This window comes from Strix uralensis, chromosome 15, assembly GCF_047716275.1.
Source record: "Strix uralensis isolate ZFMK-TIS-50842 chromosome 15, bStrUra1, whole genome shotgun sequence".
Lineage (NCBI taxonomy): Eukaryota > Metazoa > Chordata > Aves > Strigiformes > Strigidae > Strix > Strix uralensis.
The window spans coordinates 7,856,362-7,877,001 of record NC_133986.1 but is presented as its reverse complement, the minus strand read 5'-3'; the positions used below and the strand labels follow the sequence as shown (position 1 = coordinate 7,877,001).

Genomic DNA, 20,640 nt, shown 5'->3' with positions numbered 1-20,640 from the left:
ACAGCAGACTGGAGAGGGGAAAAAACCGAAAGGATATGATAGAGATATTTTCAGATAGGTGCTGCAATGGGAACTGCTTCAAATCATGTAATTGCTAAATCAGTAATTCGCAGACAGTCACTTCTTTTAGGGATAGGCAGCTGTCCTAATTGAGTCTCTATGTAGAATCTACTTGAATCACTCTTTATGGAGTTCCTGTTCCAAGAAATACATAAATGCCTCTGAAAGTTCTTTCAAGCAAATTGAAAAATGAATGAAATAAAACCTGAGAATCTGTTTTTCCTCTGTGCTTTATATTTATGCAGAGAGCCTGCTAGAAAAATACATAATGGCTCAATTCTGTTTTGATAGCACGGTGCATTTCTGTTCAGTGATTACAATTAGTTGTTCGAGTTAGAAAGTAAATGAGGATGAGGCCTGTTGACAAAATAGTGTTCCTATTCTTAAGAGGAAAGGTGATCAGTTAAAGAATTCAAGATTGGAAGAAAGGTTAAAAAATGGAGTTTGTATTAAGTTTACTGATAGTAACATTTTAGGCCATTCAAGTGGGATAATTGTAAAATCAGTACAGATTTTGTGGAAGGTTGAATGACTAGTTTGTAGTTTATTGACATCTGTAAGAGGTGTATACAGAGGACTGTTTGTCTGTCTGCTACTCCAATTAAGAAGTATGAAGTAACTTAAAATGTTTGCTTTGTATGTATGTGGGCCCTGAGTTTTTCACCCTCATAAAAGGCAGATGGCTGCACTACTCTAAGTAAAGCTGCAGGATTGTGCCCTATTCTAGCTGTGCAAAGGTAGGAATTAATTTTGCACAGTTACATAATAAATTTTCACCTTTCCTGTTAATTTCACACCAGTGAAATGCTCACTAAAAAATCCTGTTCATCAGGATTTTCCGTATTGTAACTTGATGGTGAGAAAATCTCAGAACAAGCTGTCTTTATTTAAGTCAGGTTAGCAGAAGTAAATTGGCAGAGCTCCATCAAATGTATTAAAGCAATGCATTTAATGAAAATTAGGGATATGACACATAGATTATTCTTTTTGAGAGCTGCAGGAGTTCCAAATGAATTGATTTTTTTTTTTTTTTCTGAAGAAATCCATTACAATGGACACTACTTTTCATGCTTGTTTATTTTTTGATTCAGACCAGTGGGTTTTCAAATAGATACATAAAATACCATTATTAATATTGTCAAGACAGACCAAATCAGTTTCAAAATCTAGAAGGAAATACAAAAAAGTTTTTTTGTATACTTGTATTTTCAAGTATAACTACAAAACACAATCTGAGGGATGTTTTGGGGTGAGAGAGCGTTAAAGACTTAGGAGAGTGGATTCCAAAGTATGAAGGACCAGCCCAACACTGCTGCCACCACTGCCATTCTTGGTTTTCATCTCAGGAAAGCTGGATTATTTGAGTATTTCTGAAAACACTGGTTGGTTCTCGGGCGTCATGTGTTATCAAGATTGGAGCCCCTTTGTGCTGTACGTAGATTTTGACGTATAATGAAAAAGTGGTGTCTTCTCTACAGGAGTTCTTACACTTTAAATGTGCAGGAGAAGGTTTGATCACCATTTTTACAATAGTTAACCCCCATGACTTGAGCGGATTAATTTCAGACTGGTGTATTGAGTTCTCTAGGTTAACAGGACTTAACAAAATGCCTAGGAATACGCAGAGGACTCTGCCAGCTGTGTGTCTCCATCTCACAGTTAAGTGTTTCACTGAATGTATTAAAATGTTATCTTGGAGTGAAGCAGTGTGGCCAGCATATGAGGACTGGTGGGTATTTACATCTAATCATGGAGGAGATGGGAAGCTGTGGGAGGGAGGCATATGGGATGGAGAGGTGGAAGAAAAGCAGATGGAAGGGTGACAGCTTGGATGGGGGGGCAAGGTGTGCAACAGAGAGGTCAGGAGCTTTAGGACAGCAATAAAAAGCAAAGGCTGCACTTTCATTGATGTCAAATCTGTACAGTACTTTACAGGCATATATTTTCAGTGTATAATTAGAGAAGAACTCTCTGCTTAAGCGTCTCAGCCCTTAGTTCTCTACAAATAGTGCAGGTTTTTCCAGTAGCATCAGTGACGTGAGGATTAGACTTTTAAACCCAGTTCAGACTATTTTAGGGTGAGAGCTCAGTGTAGCTATTTATATTTGCACTGTTTCTCATGTGGATTCCTTGCCAATAACCAGATCAATCTTTCTGTGTTTGAGTTCTGAAAAGGGCATTTTTATCTCATTTAGCTAGGCAAATACTCCGAGATGGCATCATTAAGAAAGAATGTACAGATGTGTGCATGTATTACTTGCAACGTAAACAGGAACAAAAATATAGCATGTGTGTTTTCACAAAATTACAGGAATGGACCTGGGTGGTTTCTCTCAAGGAAAATTATAATAAAAGTGAAAAATATTCATTTCTAATTTAAAAAATCATAGACAGTACTTTATGAAAATTGAATTTGGGAAAATACACTTCTTGAAATATTACAACTCTAAACCAATAAATGATGATAGAATAATGAAATGAAGTTAGTATTCTGCTTCTGTTGAAAGTTAATTTAATTCCATAGAGAACTGTCATATTTTCATAATGCGCTCGCAATATTTGGTTGCACTGTTTAAACCTGTAATCTGTTTTCAGAAGCAAAACAAAAGACGAGTGTGAGAAATTATTGACTAACAGAACTGGATATTGCAAACCAGCTTAGGTGTTGCAAACCATTATTCATTCCAATAGCGAAGCCTGATCTCAAAATCCTTTGCTCATGCAATCACACAGTTGTGGGCCAGGGCCCAGGTAGCTTACGTATGGATGTGTCTGTAGGATAGCTGTGCTGTGCAGAGTCCTCTGCAGTTGGTGTTCCTGCCCTCCCTGAGTGGAGCCTGGCCAGAGGACGTTGCAGCGCCCGCCAGGCCCACATACAGGAAAATAGTGAGCACCCAGATCGGTACAGTTAAAATCAGGGTAGGGCCTCACCAGGCGTGGATCAGAACTGAAGCTGAGAAGCCCTTGCCAGTCTCGTTAGGCGTAATAACTGCAATTACTGCCACCAGTTTGCCTTGTCTGCACTATGAGATTAATGATTTGTCTCTTAGCATTTGTTTCTGTTCAGCACACATGGTATAATTTCAGTTTGTATTGCAAAAATAGCTCAGTAAGGGGTGTCACATTTGTTCTGACTGGAAGCACAGCCATCTACGCTACACATGTTTTCTCTTTGATATTAATATAAGAAAAAGTACTATTAAAAGTTGTTCTTCATCAGCTTGTAATCTGTGCCAAGTTGTTCAGACTTTATGTTTTATAATGGAAATGTATATCTCTTATTAAAAGCGGGTGTTAATATTTAAAAATCAATATGGGCCATGTAAAAGTCAGTGGCATAGGCTAGAAACCCAGCTCATCTGAGGAAGTACAGGTTTGTTTGAACTTTGTCTAGACTGAAAATCTATCACTCAGAATAGCTTTTCAGCAACTTAAACTAGAAGCTACACTGTTTCTTCTGAAATAGCCTTTTATTTTGAAGCATCCTTTGCATCATCGCTAACAACATTATGTTTTTCCCATGATGCCACTGGCAGGGCCTAAACAGCACTGAGACTACTTTACTCATCCCTGAACATCAAGTGGTAAGCAGTAAGCAATATTCATGCTTCCTTGCATGAATCTGTGTGGCGTCTTCTATTACCATATGCCAAAAAGTCCCTCAGCAGAAAATTTTCCAGTTTCAAGGAAGCCATCCTTCCAAAAAGATTTTTTTTTCCTAGCTTATAAAAATGAATGTGTTTTTTGTGTTTATTCCTAGTGATGGTTTAAATGATAAATTCAAGGAAATTGAAAGGATAATAGGCAAAATTGAAAAGTTAAGATTGGTGAGAAAACTGGAAAGTTTGCTTTTTATTATTGTTTTGGTTTGATGGGCTATAGGATGTATTCTGACTATGGTGTTATTAACAAATGTGGGATTCCTTTTTATCATGATAATCTGGAGGGCTCTGTGAGTCAGCATGATACTTTAAGATGTTTTAAAGAGCAACAAACACTGACAGAACTTGAAATGTGTTGCCTTTTTTATCTTACTGTAGTAAATAATAAGGAAAGGCTCAAAATATCCACTCACTGAAATTTGCAGATGAGACAATTGTCAAATATATCAGAAAAATTAAAACATCTATTATTCTTTTATGGAGAAAAAATTACAAAAAATTATTTGAGATAACTGAAGAAGTACATGCTGAGGATATTAAAACTGTCTGCTTGCTTACATTGGGCTCTGGTGTCTTACATTAACACATATGCTCTCTTAGCATACTTTTTATTTTTCTTTGTTCTATTCTTGTTTAATGTGCTCTTTTATCCAGAGAGGCTTTTTCTGCGCATTTAAATTTTAGTGCAAATACCTTGGTGTCTTAAACTGCTTTGAAATGCATGTTTTCAAGGTTTAAGATTTTAATGTGGTTCAAAATTGAAACACAATTACGGTAAGGGGAGGAAAAAGTAGCTTGCAAGTTTTAGCTACAAGAAATATGTGGGGTTTTGTGTTTCTTTGAATGGGAAGGGTTCTAGTTTTGTATGCAACTTTGCAGCCTGCATGAAGCGTAACTGGAAATTGAAATGTGTGGTGGTAAGAGTGTTGTTAATACACTTCTTTGAAGTGGGTAAGCACTTCAGTTGCGTGGATTCCTTCAAGGAAGAATATTGAAGAGAACTTCATGCAAAGGGGATCTCTGGTATAATGGGAACAGAGTTTACTGCACATAAACCGGGAATTTGCCTTTTTGATTTTCAGTAGAGTGCCTTTATATTTGCATATGTTGTGTACATGCGTTTCCAGGAGCTTTTTTGCTTTTGGAAATAAATTTTATCGAACAGTTACAATTAGCATAGCGGCACTTAAATCATCGTGTTTTTCCTATAGCTGTAAGCATGTTTAATTTGGTGAAAAGGAGAGGTATATAAATATTCTGTGCAAACTGGAGATCTAAGTGAGAGTGGTAATTTTGTTTTTAAGCCATTGAATGTTTCTTACCCTTTCAATTATGGAGGCTTTTCTTGTATTTTGATTCAGCTTTCAAACCCTTATATTTTTGTCCATTTCTGTATTTAGAAAATTTTTCTGCAGTGAATTGTTAATTCATAAATTAACTAATAGCTTTGTAATGACATTTTGGTTTGGTATGCAGTAAATAAATATTTGGTTTGTAGACTGTATCTTGTAAGCAAGCTAGATGTTGCAAATCAATTTTATTTTGTAATTTTGGGCAGTTTTCTTGTCTGGTAATGTAGGACTATGATAATATAATTCTTAGATGTGCTGATGGGGATCACGTTATTAACATAACTTCTCAGCATACCTGTTAGTCATAGCCAGAGTTTCTTCACTGTGCTGTAACTGTAGTGAAGCTAATGTTTTGGGTTCCTCCATCTCACATTAGTGTTAGTTACTGCTTTGTTACTGAAGTTGCTGCTCTAAACCACCTTCTCACTCTGAGATACAGAAAGAAGAAGGGGAAGGCTGCTGAGGTCTGAACCCGCAGTGCCAGTGCTGTGAGGTTGGACACTTGTGAAACCTTGAAGTCTGGGCAGTTGAATTGGGGCAGGGTGTTTCTGATTGTAGGCCCCTAAGAAACTTGGAGTTTTCTGACTGAATATTAATCTGAAAAGTATTGCTCTAGGAGAAGTTCCTCTGTCTTTGAAGTATGGACATGGGGAGGGCTAGGATATCCAGTAGCAAGGTATATTTGGAGGAAGCTCCATTGCCTGCAAGGAGAGAGAGCTGCGCTAAGCGGCCTGTAAGGACAGAAATTTCCTGGTAGGTGGATGACTAGAAAGACAAATCCCTGAGTCCTGTGAAAATACGCAGGATTAAGTCACTCAGGTATAATGTGCAAAATATATTTGCTTTTCAGGTACTGTGATATTGTTAGACCACAGAGGGCTAGCTGACTATACTGACCAAGGTCAGCTGTCTCTGCGCTTTGGTGGGTGAGCAAGACCATGGAAATGTTTACCAGAGTCTCTGTCCCTCAGCTTCAGTCCAAAATTGTTTTTCCGAAGCCCTTCCTGTTACCATGTTTAGTGGTTGATGGCACATCCAGCAGCTCGCTCTCCCTCTCCTCTTTGCGGTGACTGACCTGTTTGCTTTGGCCCTGGAGAAGCGTCTCTGAGCCACCTGCGGGAGAGCTGTGATGGATTGGAATGTAGCGTGCGACCACCAGCCACCATTTACACACTTCACCCAAACCAGTTTGGGCAGAAATGAACGTGGGGTGTCACAGCCTTCCTTTGTCTTAAGCTATGCTTTATTTATTTCCACACTGACATCTTGGTTTTTCCTGTAACCTGTCCTATTTGAGTCAGGATTTTCTACGGGTGGGCTTTAGTTCGTGTCTAACACGAGGATTGCAAGTCCAGGTACTTGGAGGGTTGTTTGGTTGGATGTGCTCCGATACCCTGACCTCCAGTGGATGTCTAGACAGAAGGTAATGATTATGGGATACCTAGGAATATTAATACAATGCCGTATGAATCCAGTAAGTTTGCACTTATGTAGGTACATGAAAAATTTAGCTCTTTATGATAGACCATTAGAGTGTTCAATTAGCAGATCTGTGTGCAGGCTGTGAAGTCACTTCGTTATTACAGAGAATTTTAAAACTGGAAAGTTACTACAGGAAAATAGGAAGGGAGTATTTGTTTTCGAACAAGTAGTTTTTGTAAGCTTGCTTGGTAGCTGGTGGATTTATCCAGCTTTTGGAAGCACTGGTAAATGCTAAACACGTGCAGTAACACCATTGCATAGAATGACATACGATTGGAAGGGACCTCTGGAGGTTTCCTCAACCAACCTCCTACTCAAGGCAAGGCTGATTTCAGTCTTGGATCAGGGCCTTGCTTGGCCAAGCTGTTTGAGGATGGAGGTGATGCAATCTCTCTGAGCAACCTGTTGTACTTGTTCCTGCTCAACCACACCCTCAATCCAGTAGGAATTTCCCTTGCAGCAACTTGTGGCTGTTGCCTCTTGTGTTTTGACCATAACGCCTCAGGGAAGAGGCTGGCTACATCTCCTCTGTAGTTCCTCATTGGGTATTATTCAGTTATTCAAAAGCTTCTGGTTGCTATCTGTGCTGCATTGGGAAATGTTAATTTGGTTACTTGTATTCCAGAAGGTGGACGTCACAGAATGTCTGCTCTGATGAGGTGTAACTTCATTTAATAACTATAGGTTGTGTAAGATCAATTAATTTCAATATAGTTCTGGAAAGAGCTGTTAAGAAATAAGATGTACTAATCCGTAATGTTTTATAATTCACTGATGCAACCAATGCAAATTACTAACATTTTATATATTTTAAACCTGTGAGTGCACATTTATGCATGGAATTGCATGAATATGCAAGACTGATCATGTTCTTCTCGTGAAATCCAAATGCAACGAAACAGAAAGGAATAATTTATGGGTTTAGTAAGTAGCCCTGTCACGATCTGTGATGAATAATCCTATGTATAGAAGGAGAGAGAAGTGGTAAGTATTCCCCTCCTCAAAGCAGATCCAACGATGACTACTGCATGTTCTTACATTGATGGTCAGACCTTTAATGACTGAGCAGAATTCTGATACATCTTAGAAAATGAGCAAACTTTGATGGCACTAAAGATAAAATATTACTTCAATTGTATAGAATGATCTAATTATACTTGTGCTACCCAAAGAATTTGGGACACCCCTTTGGCAGGAGCTTTTTTTAAAGTAAATATTGATTTTTTTTTTTTTTTTTTTTTTTTTTTTTTTTGTGTGTGTATATGGATTTTGTTAGATCACTAGGACAATGTCTGTGCTTGCACGGTCTCGTATCTTTTTTTGATGAGTGGTTGGGGCAGTCTGCTTTTAGACCGCTTCGCAATGTTGTAAGTTGTTAGACTGCACTTTGCGGTTTACTTAATGTAATGCTGAATAATTACAGTATTGTTGATACAATTTAGATGTTGGTGTGGTTCTATAAACTATCAGATTAACGTCTAAACAGTTGCAATTTCTTTGTAGTCAGAATTATATTTACAAAAAAAATGTAACCTGTAAGCACAAAATAGAACAGGAAAATGCGGTTTGTATTTTTTCTCTTGGATTCCATGATTTTTGTGAACCTCTTAGTCTTACGTGATTACATACTGCATTTGGAAGCAAAATGTTTTTGGAGGTAGTTTGTACTGACTTCAATTCTTACAAAGTAGTCTACATTAATTGATCAGCTGTAAATATTTCTCAAGAAGGGAAACAACCAAGTGATTTGTAGCTCCCCAAAGGTGAGAGTAGCTTCAGGAATACAGGAATTCTCCAGAATGAACGGATGGTCCCAGTAGGCTACTGTTTGGTTACAGCAGTTACCAGGGTATCTAGCGCAGGGGCATAAAGCTGTATAACACTGTGGAACAATAGGGATTTTAAATTTTTTTTAAAAACTAAATTTGAGCCTGTTTGAAGATAATGTCCTGGAATATTTGGGTATTATTGCTTGTAATTTTGTCAGCTCTGGAATTACATGGGTGTCATTTGTCTTTTTATGTCCCAGTGGGTTCAGCCTAACATGAGCGTGGCAGAAACATGCATTCTGTGTTCATTAGCCAGTGCTTGTTTTGTTGTCTTTGCATTACATTCAAAGAAACTTTCTCATTGTTCCTCTTTTAAAGTCTGCTTAAGTATCCAAATGATTGCAATTAGCATTTAGGAGTCATTATTTTAAAATACTTGAGTTTGTTATCAAAATGAATGCCAGCACAGCTTTGCCTTGAATAAAAAAGACATTATAGTCATACTGTTTGGAGATGCTTGTGTCTTTCTCATAGTTGGAAGCATTTCCTGTGTTTCTGAAGGACACAGATTTCTCACTAACTCTAGCTGGGGGTATGTGCTCGAAGCAGTTGGTTTGGGTTTTGGAGAGGAGCAGTGGGCTTGCTAACTACTTGTTGGTTATTCCAGCAGAGTGGAAGGAGATTTAATCTGTTCCTGAAGCGACGTCTCAGGGTAAAACAGTGATGAATGATACTGCAAGTGGCTTGGATGGCTGCAGTAATAACATGCTTCACTGTGTGATGCCTTTTGTTAACTGGGAGCAAGGTTCACATTTATGAAGTACTCTGAGAAAGCACAGAATATTTTTCACGCGCGTCCTTGCATGGCTTAAGAGGGAGAAGACAGAGACGTATCCCTCTGAATTATGCTTTTTTCTTCCTACTCTAACAAAATGAAAACCCGATTCAGTCATTTATAAACACAATTCTGCTGATGGGTGAGGTTAAAAAAAAACCAGCAACCACCTTCCTTAGCATGGAGTTAAATTTAGACCAGATTATTAGCTTCTATGGAGAGCACTTTGCTGTATGAACCTCTAGTCTTGTAAAGAATTTGGTAAAGCTGAATATTGATATGATAATAAATAATTTTAGCTAATATTATGTTAACTTCCCTAGGAGAGTGAGGTAATGGTCTTTATATGCTTAATATTAATTACTGTAGTCTAATCAGTGAAAAAGATGAATGTTGTTATTACAACATTCTAGCATGCTGATAAATGAAAATATGACCTTTAATAGATCAATTTAGAATACTAATTGCCCTGTTGCATTGATATCAGATTATTAGCTTTTTGTTTTTTCCCCCACGAAAGTAAATACCCAATTTTGAAATGTAACCCCTGTATTGTTTGTGTGCATTTTCATATGTTGTCATTGCTGAGACATTTCTCTGTGGTGGTTGGTTTAGTGAATTTTGTTATGTAGAAAAAATGCATGGAATTTACATTTTGCTACCTGCTTCAAGTCAATGAACTGTGCCCTAGCTGGCTTTTGTGTAGAGTGGCATTCTGACTAACTGTGGAAACAAATCATGCTTGGTCATTTATGACACACTGTAAAGACTGTGAAAGAGTAAATGGTAGCATTGTTCACAGGTATTGCTACATTAACACGTATTTATTCTTCATATACTGGTTATTGACATGTAGTGTTTGTGGATATAAGCAGTTAATTTTGAAATTATTTTAAGTGGGTATAGCCCTTGTTGAAATTTGTGCTAGTGTATCTTCAACTGTGAAGAAACTGAAGAATTGAGGCAATTTTGGGGAACTTGTTTGTCCTCTGTTATATTTCAGAGCAACAGCAATACTTGTTTTTTTTAATCGTATGCCTGTATCTTCCACAGATTGATAAAAGACATCAAAGCAAAGATTCTATTTTCTTCAGGGATGGTGTCAGGAGAATTGATTTTGTTCTTGCCTATGTGGACGATCTTAATAAGGAATGGGAAAAAAAGTTGGTAAGTTTGTCTTCTTGAGGTTCTCTTTATTCTTACCTATCATAACCTGAATATCAGTTTCTAAGCCTTTCAAGTAACTACACTCAGCTAGAGTTGGATTTAGCTAAAAACTTGATAGCTCTGTAGAAAGCCATTCCATATACTGAGAGTTTTGTGTAATTTACTGTTGTGCATTAGGACCCAATTTTATTAGATTTTTGAGGCTTTATTTACTGAATTGATCACACTCTATTACTTAGCCTGGTCAATATATTATACAATCAGTGCCAAGTAATCCAAATGATTTTGCTTTCTTCATTTAACAGTCTTATAGTTAGCTGTGGCTTTGGTAAAACTGTATCTGTAAATAGTTAAATGAAGGAGGTTTCTTCTAAATAAGCAAAGCATTATCCAAATAAGATGTAATAGTAACTTTTTTCCCCCGTCTCCATCTAACTTCAGTTAGAGTAGAAATGGATCCTTAGAGCTAAGAATCCATGCAACTTTCCTTTTAAGACTTTATTTTTTTTAATACTCTGAGCAAAATAAACACAGAGCTTCTTTTTGAGCTCCTCCCTGTGCTTGACGTGCTCTCCATATACATGTATTCACTGTTCTAGAAGAATATTTGAAGTGGCTTGGATAGGAGATCTACGTTACAGAGCATGAAGTACAGGCTTTCTCTAAAATGCCGGTCAGCCACCCTCCCTGAACTACCCACCAAGACCCGGTTGCCGGAACGGTAGCAGTAGGTCAGACGGACTCAGTAAATGACATGTATCCTTGCTCATACTGACACTTGAGGTCTAACTTGACTAATACATAAATTCAAGCTATTTAAAAAATCCAGTACTATGAGATGCCGTCAAGATGAACAATAAATTCTGTATAAGCATGGTGTTTAAATAATAACAATTGCAGGGATTTTAATTTTTTTTACCCCCTCTTTATTCACTGGCTTCTTTCTGAGCCAGGAGAGGTTACATTTACAATGGTCTGCAAGGTAAATAATGTTTCTCACCTGTATCTGGTCATATTAAAGTGTTTCATAATGAAATATTATAATTGCCTTTGAACAAAAACTGTACAGTTGGGCTGTTCAGAAAACTGCTTACTGCTTACATTCCTTTATGAAGGAAATACTGTTTTCAAAGGACTTATGCTTCCTATATGCAAATATGATCCCATGTAGAGCACAGCTCCTGTATCGTATTCTTGTTACCTCAAAAAAAGCAAGAATCTCTGTCACAATCTTCAATGCTTTTCCCATCTTAAGCATCTCACAGTCTGCTTTCCTCAGCTAGCCACGTTCAGTATATTTGCTTGGCAGACCAGGGTTATATTACAGCTACGCACCATAGGTTTATGTGATGCATACTTTTTCAAACTCGCCCTGACTCTTTGTCAAACTGCAATCCTAGTTAGATTCCTCCTTCTACCATAAAGCAAATGAGTTTAAAAAAGAAGGAAGAGGAGACCAATCAGTGTAGAGAGAAAAAGATAGCCATGCAAAATATGTGAAAGCAACTCTTAAAATAAACTTTCCCATTAGTCATTCTCAAATAACATGAGGGAAGAAATGGAGACTATTTAGGTAATGTTTCAAGTGGGAAGGAAAATGAGCCAGATGCTCAGTCTAGTCACTCATTGATGCTGTGTGCAGCAATTTCCTCCTCATTGGTTTATAGGTCTTTAGAGGGTGGCAGGAACCTGCCAGACCAGAGGCCACATACACAGGTGTCATTATCGACTGCAGGATTCACAGTGGGAAGAACCCAAGAGCTAGTAGCTAATATTGAAGTTCCTCTTTGAGGTAAAAATGCACTTGGCTAGGAAAAAACATCTCTCTCTTCAAAAGAGGAGAAATCTGCATCAGGTTCTGTGAAGTTTAATTCTGTATATGTCTGTTACTTGCAAAAGAGTTTGTGGCCCCGTGGAAGGAGGTGTTTGGTCTGTGGCCCTGTAGGTTAGCTTTGCAGGTGCAGGGCAGACAGGCATGAAGGTATCAATGTTACGGTGTGTGAGTTTTTGCACAGTTGTAGGGGAATCTGCTAAGAAAATTGAATTTGCCCTGTATTTATGTCCAGCATAGATCTTTATACAATTAATATGCCCATAAATTAATGCAGACTTTTTAGCCTGGAAGTACTGTGCTGTTGTCTTTGTGGGAACAAGATGTAAATAGTGATGAACTGCAGCCTTTGGAATGTCTGACATACTGTACTTGCCATTGTACAGTTGTCGCAGGAAAGAAATGTGAATTTCTTTTACTGTAGTACAATGATACAGCGAAATGTAACAGCTAAGAATAGAAATGTTCATGGGAAGAGAATAACAGTTGTGACAAATGGTTTTGTTGTCTCAAGGAAACAGCTTTGTTCTGCATTTCTAAGAAAGGGATGAATAATTAATTTCTTTGTGTTTTTCAACATAGCCCTGATACAGATATAGGAGATGGTCTGCTCATCTTCTCCTTTAGCTTTATGCAGATCAAATGCATTAACTTCTTTGATGTTCCCCAGAAACTTTACAGCTTAAACTCTGTTTTGAACTTGCCTTCTGTCAATGGCACGAATAAATCCTAACCACGAAGTCTCTCTGAACAAAAATTAGGATTACATTTTTGTGAGACGATACTTTATATTTTTCCTCTAAGCCTCCAGCAGATAAATGGAAATATTTTACCCATATATGAAATGCATGTGAACATGGAAAAATAAATCTGATTTCTAAAAGTATCTACCAATTTATTCATGTATGACCAGGACATGATCTTTATTTTTCATAAGTGTATTTCTTCACAGGATCCAGAGTGTTAGGACTGTGGCATCTCTGTGCAAAGTAACTTGTTCCTATGTTTACTGGAAGAAAAGACCCTCTGTCCCCAGCGGGGCATGGAGATACAGAAAGAAATTTTATCTAGTCCTTTCCCACTTTTCATCATCTCAGACCAACTTTTGCTTTCTCACAGGCACCAGATAGCCCAAAGTTCGGGAGTCAGGGGCAGCAAAAAATCAGGTGTTTGTTGTTCCTGCTGTACCCTGTTAGGCTGCTGACTGTCCCCAGCTCTGCAGGAGCAGCTGAAAACTGCCCTTGAGCCAAACTGGGCACCTCTCCATGCCTGCTTCACAGCAGCCTGGCTGGTACTCGCAGAAGGAAGGTATTTTGTGTCTCTTGTGTTTCAGAGGGCACGTGGAGCACCCTCCCATGCCACGCGGGCAGCCCCTGTAGCGCTGCCATAGGGCCAGCTCTCTCATCTGTCTCGTCAGCCTCCCGCTCGCGTGACTGCAGGAGGATGAGATGACAAGGGGTCTTTCCTAAACAAGCTCTATCTCGCCTGAAACATTCTTGCCAGGGAGCTGCGTGGGCAGTCTACGAAACAGCCCATCTCTGTTAGTCCTGTGAAGTGAGTTGTGTTTTCTCAGGGTACAGCTAAGAGCAGAGTTCTTGTACACTTTACAGTAGCATGTGATTGTTCCAAAGGGCCATACTTATTTACCAATATCCTACACATGACTGCAGTTAGAGTAAGCCCGAGCATCCTGATATATAAAAGGTTTTTGTAAGCTTAACATTCCCTGCCTAAAGGAAGGGGGAAAGCAAGGAAGAGGAGTTTGATGAAGGAATAGTATGTTATAAACTTAAAATTATTTTATTTTCCTGTTTGTTTATTGTTGTTACTAGCACTAACAGCTTTGCTATCAAGAAGCAGGTTGATAACAGTTGTCTCTCTTCCTTAGGTCCCTAATCACGCAGTGTTGCATCTGCATTGGGCATACTAGTACCACTGGACTTTGGATCTTGCTTTGTTAATCTTACGGGGATGTTCATTACAGCCAAGCAAACGTTAGATGGGAAAGTTACTCTGTAGAAGTGTGCAGGGTGCTCGGAGAGGTGAATGCTCTACTGGCCTCTCCTATATAGGCCACAGTGGTCTCGGAAAATGTGGTTTCAGTCTGTTACAGATGCTTTGGAGAGGCTTAAGGACTGTACTTAAACAAAATGTGAGGAACGGTATTAGCCTGCTATTACTGGTCTTCACTAATGTGATTACTTATGTTGCTTCCCTCTGTGACTGCAGAGTAGCATCTGAGCAGAGTCACAAATATCTGCACCAGGTCTAACTTCAGGTTTGGGACAGTAAGCTTAAAATTATTACAAGTATGTTTTAAAACAAAACAGCACTGGTCCGAGGGTACATTTTGTCCACTTTAAACCTTTGATGGCAACATGAAGAAATCCAGTATTTGGCAAGAAAAGGGGGAGCATTGTTTTTTTTCAGGAGATTGATTTCCTTTTAAAGATGGTGAAAGTACAGTACATTCGCATGGCATTCAGAGAAGGTGGCTTAAGAGAGCAAGGTGGTAAAAAGAGCGTAATTTCTATTAGAGATCTGCAGTTTGTCATTCTAAGTGTATAGTAAGGAAAGATCAATAAGGTGGGGCCAGACCCTTTGTCTCTGCCTGTTATTAAGCTGAGCAGCGGGAGGAGCTGGCTGGGTTCTGTGGTGGCAGACAGCCCTTGGAGCGGACTCGCTTGGCTCTCCTCCAGTGGTTGCTGGGGAAAGAATGCACTCCAGCATGCTTTGTTTGGAGAAAATGTAGTCCAGGATAGCACGTAGCTTTGAATACCAGGCTTGAATGTTAGATTTTATATAGCACTTTCAAATGTAATCATAAATCACCTTTTAGTTGTATTGTTCTCTGTTAGGTCATCAGGTCAGCAAACAAGTTCTCTGGTGTGTTTATACAGGTGCATGTAGGCGCGTTGGGGGGATACGTTAATTAATAAATAGTACATGGAATTGCATTTGCCCCCAGCATGTGCTCGAACTCAGGAATTACCATATTTGCAAACTTATCTATGCCAATGTCTAATCTAATATCTAATAATATTTGGCAAAATCAGATATGACAGGTAAACGTGCAAGGCCGCTAACACAGGAAAATGTGTCAATACAGCTTAAGATAGATTTGCAGGCCATTAAAGCTCTTCTTCAGTCTGTATTCATTTATCCAAGTAGTTTATGCAAACGGCTATGCAAAGAGGGCAGCCTGCTCCTCACAGACACGCAGGAGAAGGAAATTGGCTGAAGACTGTGGTGTTTGGGGTTTTTTTAAGTTGGTTGGAAAATGCCATTTAAGACCTTTCAATAGAGAAAACATCATACAGCATTGCAGGTTTTAGCTAGAAATAAATTGGTAGTCTAGCTAGTGTCTTCTGAAGAGGCTAGGGCTCAATATTTAGCTTAACTTGTAGTTATTATGGTAGTTCTTCAGCAAATTTTATATAACTAAAAGGAAATTAATTCAGTCTCCCAATAGGAGCAAAAATTCTGCTGAGAAAGAGGGGAAGAAAACGTTTTTACCTGAAGACACCACCTAAGAATTACTTGGCAAAATACAGAGTTCAGGAAGAGTGTCAAACTCCCAGAGGTCATGCAGGCATCATGCACTGCCACCGGCAGGTTTTGTTATCTCTCTTCTGTATGAAGTCCACACTGACTTTATGCAAGCTTAGTATATGCAAGCTTACTCGTGATGATTTGTTAGTCTTATCTAGTTTTACAGTTATGTTGTTTGTGAAGCATAGTTTGAATTGTCTGTAGTGAGTACTTGAACATCTGTGTCAGGCTTGATTGTTAAACTGCTAGATAGATGTCACTGTAAGCAGTCAGTCTTCCATGCCTCCAGAATTTTTCTTTCCTTCTAGTTTTACCATTCTCTTAGAAATATAGCTAAACTTGAAAAATAACACACCACCTTCCCAAAAAGTCAGAAATGCTCAGGACGCCTGACTTAACTCTGCTCAACAAGATTGCAGTTTATGAGCCTATTCTTAACAAATAGGTTTCCTGGTGCTAGTCAGTGCAATTCCTGATGTGTTGCCTTCACTCGGAAGTGGCCTGGTATGCATCAGCTGGCTTTTGTCTGGTGGTCTGATTTCTTTAACAAAGGTCACATAGCATCAAGGGGCTGTCATCAGTTAGGAGGAGTGAAACTCAGTGAAGTCATCAGTAAGTGATCAGTTAGTTGCTAACTTTGTCAGTTAATAAAGTGTGTTTATTTCTCTTCAGGAAAGAAGAAAAGAATTTGAGAGAAATCTGGAAAATGCTGGTTTGAAACTAGAAAGAGAAGACAAGAAGGTAAAAAGAAAAATCAGGACTAAAGCAACAGACCTGCAAATTACTGATTAATATATACCACTTTGTTTCTTTGAGAAAAATGGTATTCTAGTGGATTTCAGTGGAGCATGACTAATTTAGGTGAAACAAGCTTAATATGTTTGAGTTATTTTTGCAGATATATTCCTAAGAATTGTGGAAACAAAGTAATTTTTGATTCAGGAGGCAGTGATTGCTTTTGATTTCATAACAGAAAGCAAGCAGTTCCAAAATACCTGTGAGTTCATTTAAACCCATGTAAAAGGGAAGTATGCTCACAGCTACATTTAATCCCACCTAACACCTAGTAGCATGTTTGGAAGTCAGTGAATGGATTAGCATATGCCCACTGGATCTTGTAATTATGAGGAAGGACTTGGAGATGACTGATCAGTGTCACTGTTTTGTTTAATAACTGGAGAGCAACGCACCCTTTTTTCTGCCAGGGATTGCGTGGAGCAAAATAACTCTTGAAGTTCAGACTCTGTAACGTGCATAGATGGAGATTGAGCAGCATGTTAAAAATATTTTCTGATTCCCATTTTCTCCTCTGTATAGAGAGGAACACTGGAAGAACATAAACTGTCGAGTGAGGCTTGTGATAAGATTATTCCTTATAGCTGCGAGGCTGTAACAGATCTCGGCTCTGGTTGGTAACTCCTTTTTGCAAGGAGTCTTGTATGCACTACTCCGCTGTATGGAAACTGCTCCTCGAGGAGAGAGAACAGCTTCACAGCCCGGCACGGTGGCCAGCAGGACGTGTGGGCTGCCAGCGGCCAGCCCTGCGTAGCAAACCCTCGTGTCTCCAACGTGGTCAGAGTGCAGTGAGAGTTTTCAGGCCTCAGTGTACAAGATTAATGTAGTTTCAAAAGCCTTTGTGAGCTTTTAGTAGTGCAGAGATTATCCTTACGAACAAACAACCACTTGGATAAGCTTTTCAGTTAAAAAACTTATAAATGGCCCCCTATTCCCCCTCCTTTTTTCTAAAGCTTTCACAAATATGTAGAAGGAAATCAATTTTGTATAACAAGTTTTCTCATAAATCTTGCAATAAAATGCAGTTTAGTCGGATGTGTGCTTTAACTTTCCTGGGCAGGAATCTGAAGATGGCAAGATTTGTTTTGTGAAGATCCATGCCACATGGGATGTTCTGATCACGTATGCAGAAGTGCTGAACATTAAAGTTCCTATCAAGGAAAATGACATTCCCTCAACGGTGGAGAACCCTCTGGACTGTATGCTTGCACCACTCAGGCTTCCCAAGAAGGTGATGCACCCTGAACCGGATTATTTCACGGCACCATTCAGCAGGGACAAGCAGGAGCTGTACCTCATTAATGACGAGAGCACTTTCTTCTCACCATCCATGAGAAACAGAATAGTACGTATGTGAATTTGCCTACTTACATTTACATGTAGATTTACACAATCCCATTGGAATATTCATGCAAGGAAGGACTATGTAAACTGTGATATCTGTGGGTAAATATGAGGAAGCCTAGGTGCCTGTGCATCTTTTTTAGAAATCTGGAAGAGTATGTGTTGGAATGGATTTTCTGGATGTCTACAAGGCAAGTGTGGTCTCATACAGGGAGAAGCGCTTTTTGCTTTTGCGTGTTGTTCCTGCAGACTGTATGCAGTGCACAACCGTTACCGGTTTCTGTTAAATGGCCTTAAAGTAGCAAAGGTCTGAAATTCTTGTGTTTGAATCTCAGGTTAATTACATTCTTACACGTTGCCCATATGGAACAGAAGAAGGGAAGAAAAAATTTGGGATTAAGAGACTGCTAAATAATGGCACTTATTCAGCTGCATATCCTCTTCACGATGTAAGTATTTTAGCTTTCTGCTCCCTTGAGCATTTCCTAACGTTTTTACTCTTACACCTACTGTGACATTTGCCATTTCCAGCAGAAATGAAAATGTACTCAAACCCTTCCTTTTGTCCCAGTAATTGATTCTGTTTTATAATACACAAGACATATCTGCCCCCCTTACTACTTGGTTTTTAGGTCCTGAAATGTTTCTTCCTATGGATAAGTTTCTAGGGTGTACTTATGTGTCACTTGCATAATTTGTAAGAGACTTATTCCATAGTATATTTCTATAATGTTTATGATGCAGGTTATGTGGTAATACATTGGAAAGATTATAACAAGGAATGAACACCTACTGTAGGTGCATGCAGTCAGCTGTGTGTGTATAGGGTGTGTACAGGTAGTGCATACTACCTGCAGTTATGTAAATACTCTTGGGATCATACCGTGTTGGGACTGAAGTCAGATGAGTTGCGTGTGCCCTACAGTTCAGTGGGGGGTGGTCACGTGTCCATCTCAGGTGAGTTTTGGTGAGCTTCTGAACGTTGTGTTTAATTCGTTGCATGAATCTTAAATTCTTTCCTTGTTTTTAATAGTTATTTCAGATTTATCACAAAGCTTTAGTGAACTTAAACTGCTTATTTATATCTGTGAGTTCTACCACAACATGTTTTTGAGTACTTTATATAAATTTATATTTTTGAATGTTTCAAGTATTTTTGTCCTCCCTTAGAAAATGGAAAGAAATGGATGAATGAACATTCTTTAGGTTTTCAGGGGGAAAGTTTAGCTGATCAGAATCTGAGCTGTAGAAGACTAGTCTAGCCTGGGAAGTGCTTTATACTGTTGGGACTACCAAATCACAGATAACAAAAAGCAGTACAGCCAACTTTAAATGTTAAGAAATTGCATCAAAAAAATTCCAAAAATCATGAGACAGACTTACAAATCATTGTCTAAAAAATAACTATTTAACCTTTAAAAATATTTTTAAAGTGCAAACTTTAGGTTGTTTAAACTTCCTGATTTCTCTTTAGAAACCAATTTTTCATGCTTTTCTTTGTGTCTGAGAGACATCCAGAAAAAAAGGAAAACCCAGATCACAAACTGAATATTTGACATAGCCAAATATTTCTTAAAGGCAGAGCTCTACAACACAAAATAAAATTACAAGAGCTGTCACGAACTGCGGTTATTTTGTGCTGTTTAATTTTTAGGAAACTGATGAAGTTCCAATATTTTCTTAGCTTTTGGCAGGTAGCGAGGAACACCACTAAGTTAATTAGTGTCAGGATTTCATTTTGCATGTCCTTGCCTTACACCTTGAGAAGCCACAGCACAGAGTACATCATAGTGCTATGGCTGGAGGCAGGAAACAACTTCAATTTATATCACCTAGTTTCCATCTCTCAGTGAAATGCTTTTGGCTGCGCAATTTACAGTGAGACTGAAATACGAAGGACAGGATTTAAATATGCATCATCTTTACTGAAGTTGAGTAAAATGGTGATTTTCTGCTTTAGAGAAGCTTGAAGTTCTGCAGTTGCATATGCTACACCAGCGTAAAGGAACAACCCATTCACTGCAGTAATCTCCCAGTGTGAACAAGTCTGTGGTACCAACACAACACTGGTGTGACGGAACGTGATGTGGTTACAGTGCAGGCAAACGATGTCTAAGATTGATAGATGTTTTCTGAAAATGTGCATTATCTTTAAATATTACATATAAGGGTTCTACTTAAAGTGATGAAGTACAGTGCTAAGTTTGACTTTAAAATTGTTTCAGTTGACACAATGTTAAGAGGAGTGCATCAACATTAACGTTTGTTTCTTTCAATGTAGTATTTGAGTCTGTCGATGAGCTGTTTTGCCTTTACTCTGATTTGCTCACAGTGCCAGTACTGGAAAAAGGCAAACGATCCGAACTGTGAGAGTGAGAGATACACGCTCTACATGGAGTGGGCCCGCTTCTTGCGGTTCTACAAAGAACAGCCTTTAGACCTCATCAGGTAAAAGCCTGACTGTGTTTTATTATATTTACTTGGTTTTTAGTGCAATATGAGTGTGTATGCATTTGTAGCTTGATCCTGCTGGGAAATTTTTACTGCTTTTAAGATCCGATGAGTATTGGATACTTAATTGGGCACTGGGTCCTTAGAGGATGCAACACAGGTTTTTACTAGCAACTGGAAAAATGTTTTATCTCAGATCAAGCCTCTTTCAATCTAGCCAGTGCTCCTGGGGTCAGGTATTTTACAGATAATTCAGCTGTAGAGAAACACATGCAAAGAATACCTTGCATTTTGCAATCAATATCTGCCACAGTTTTTAAAGATTGATTTGAATTTCAGC

General features: G+C 38.6%; 1 protein-coding gene across 14 annotated transcripts in view; it reads left to right on the top strand.

Moving 5' to 3' along the window:
- The window catches only part of ANO5 (anoctamin 5), a 60,695-nt gene that overhangs the window by 17,485 nt on the left and 22,570 nt on the right, over nucleotides 1-20,640 (top strand). For 2 of the 14 annotated variants that reach the window (XM_074885296.1, XM_074885301.1), the window contains 7 exons: nucleotides 3,597-3,644; nucleotides 8,993-9,037; nucleotides 10,214-10,327; nucleotides 16,383-16,451; nucleotides 17,536-17,850; nucleotides 18,185-18,298; nucleotides 20,131-20,297. In XM_074885296.1, the coding sequence (XP_074741397.1) occupies nucleotides 3,597-3,644; nucleotides 8,993-9,037; nucleotides 10,214-10,327; nucleotides 16,383-16,451; nucleotides 17,536-17,850; nucleotides 18,185-18,298; nucleotides 20,131-20,297 (872 nt within the window). The remainder of the gene's footprint in view (nucleotides 1-3,596; nucleotides 3,645-8,992; nucleotides 9,038-10,213; nucleotides 10,328-16,382; nucleotides 16,452-17,535; nucleotides 17,851-18,184; nucleotides 18,299-20,130; nucleotides 20,298-20,640) is intronic. The other 12 variants (XM_074885308.1, XM_074885304.1, XM_074885307.1 and 9 more) reach the window with 9 other exon arrangements.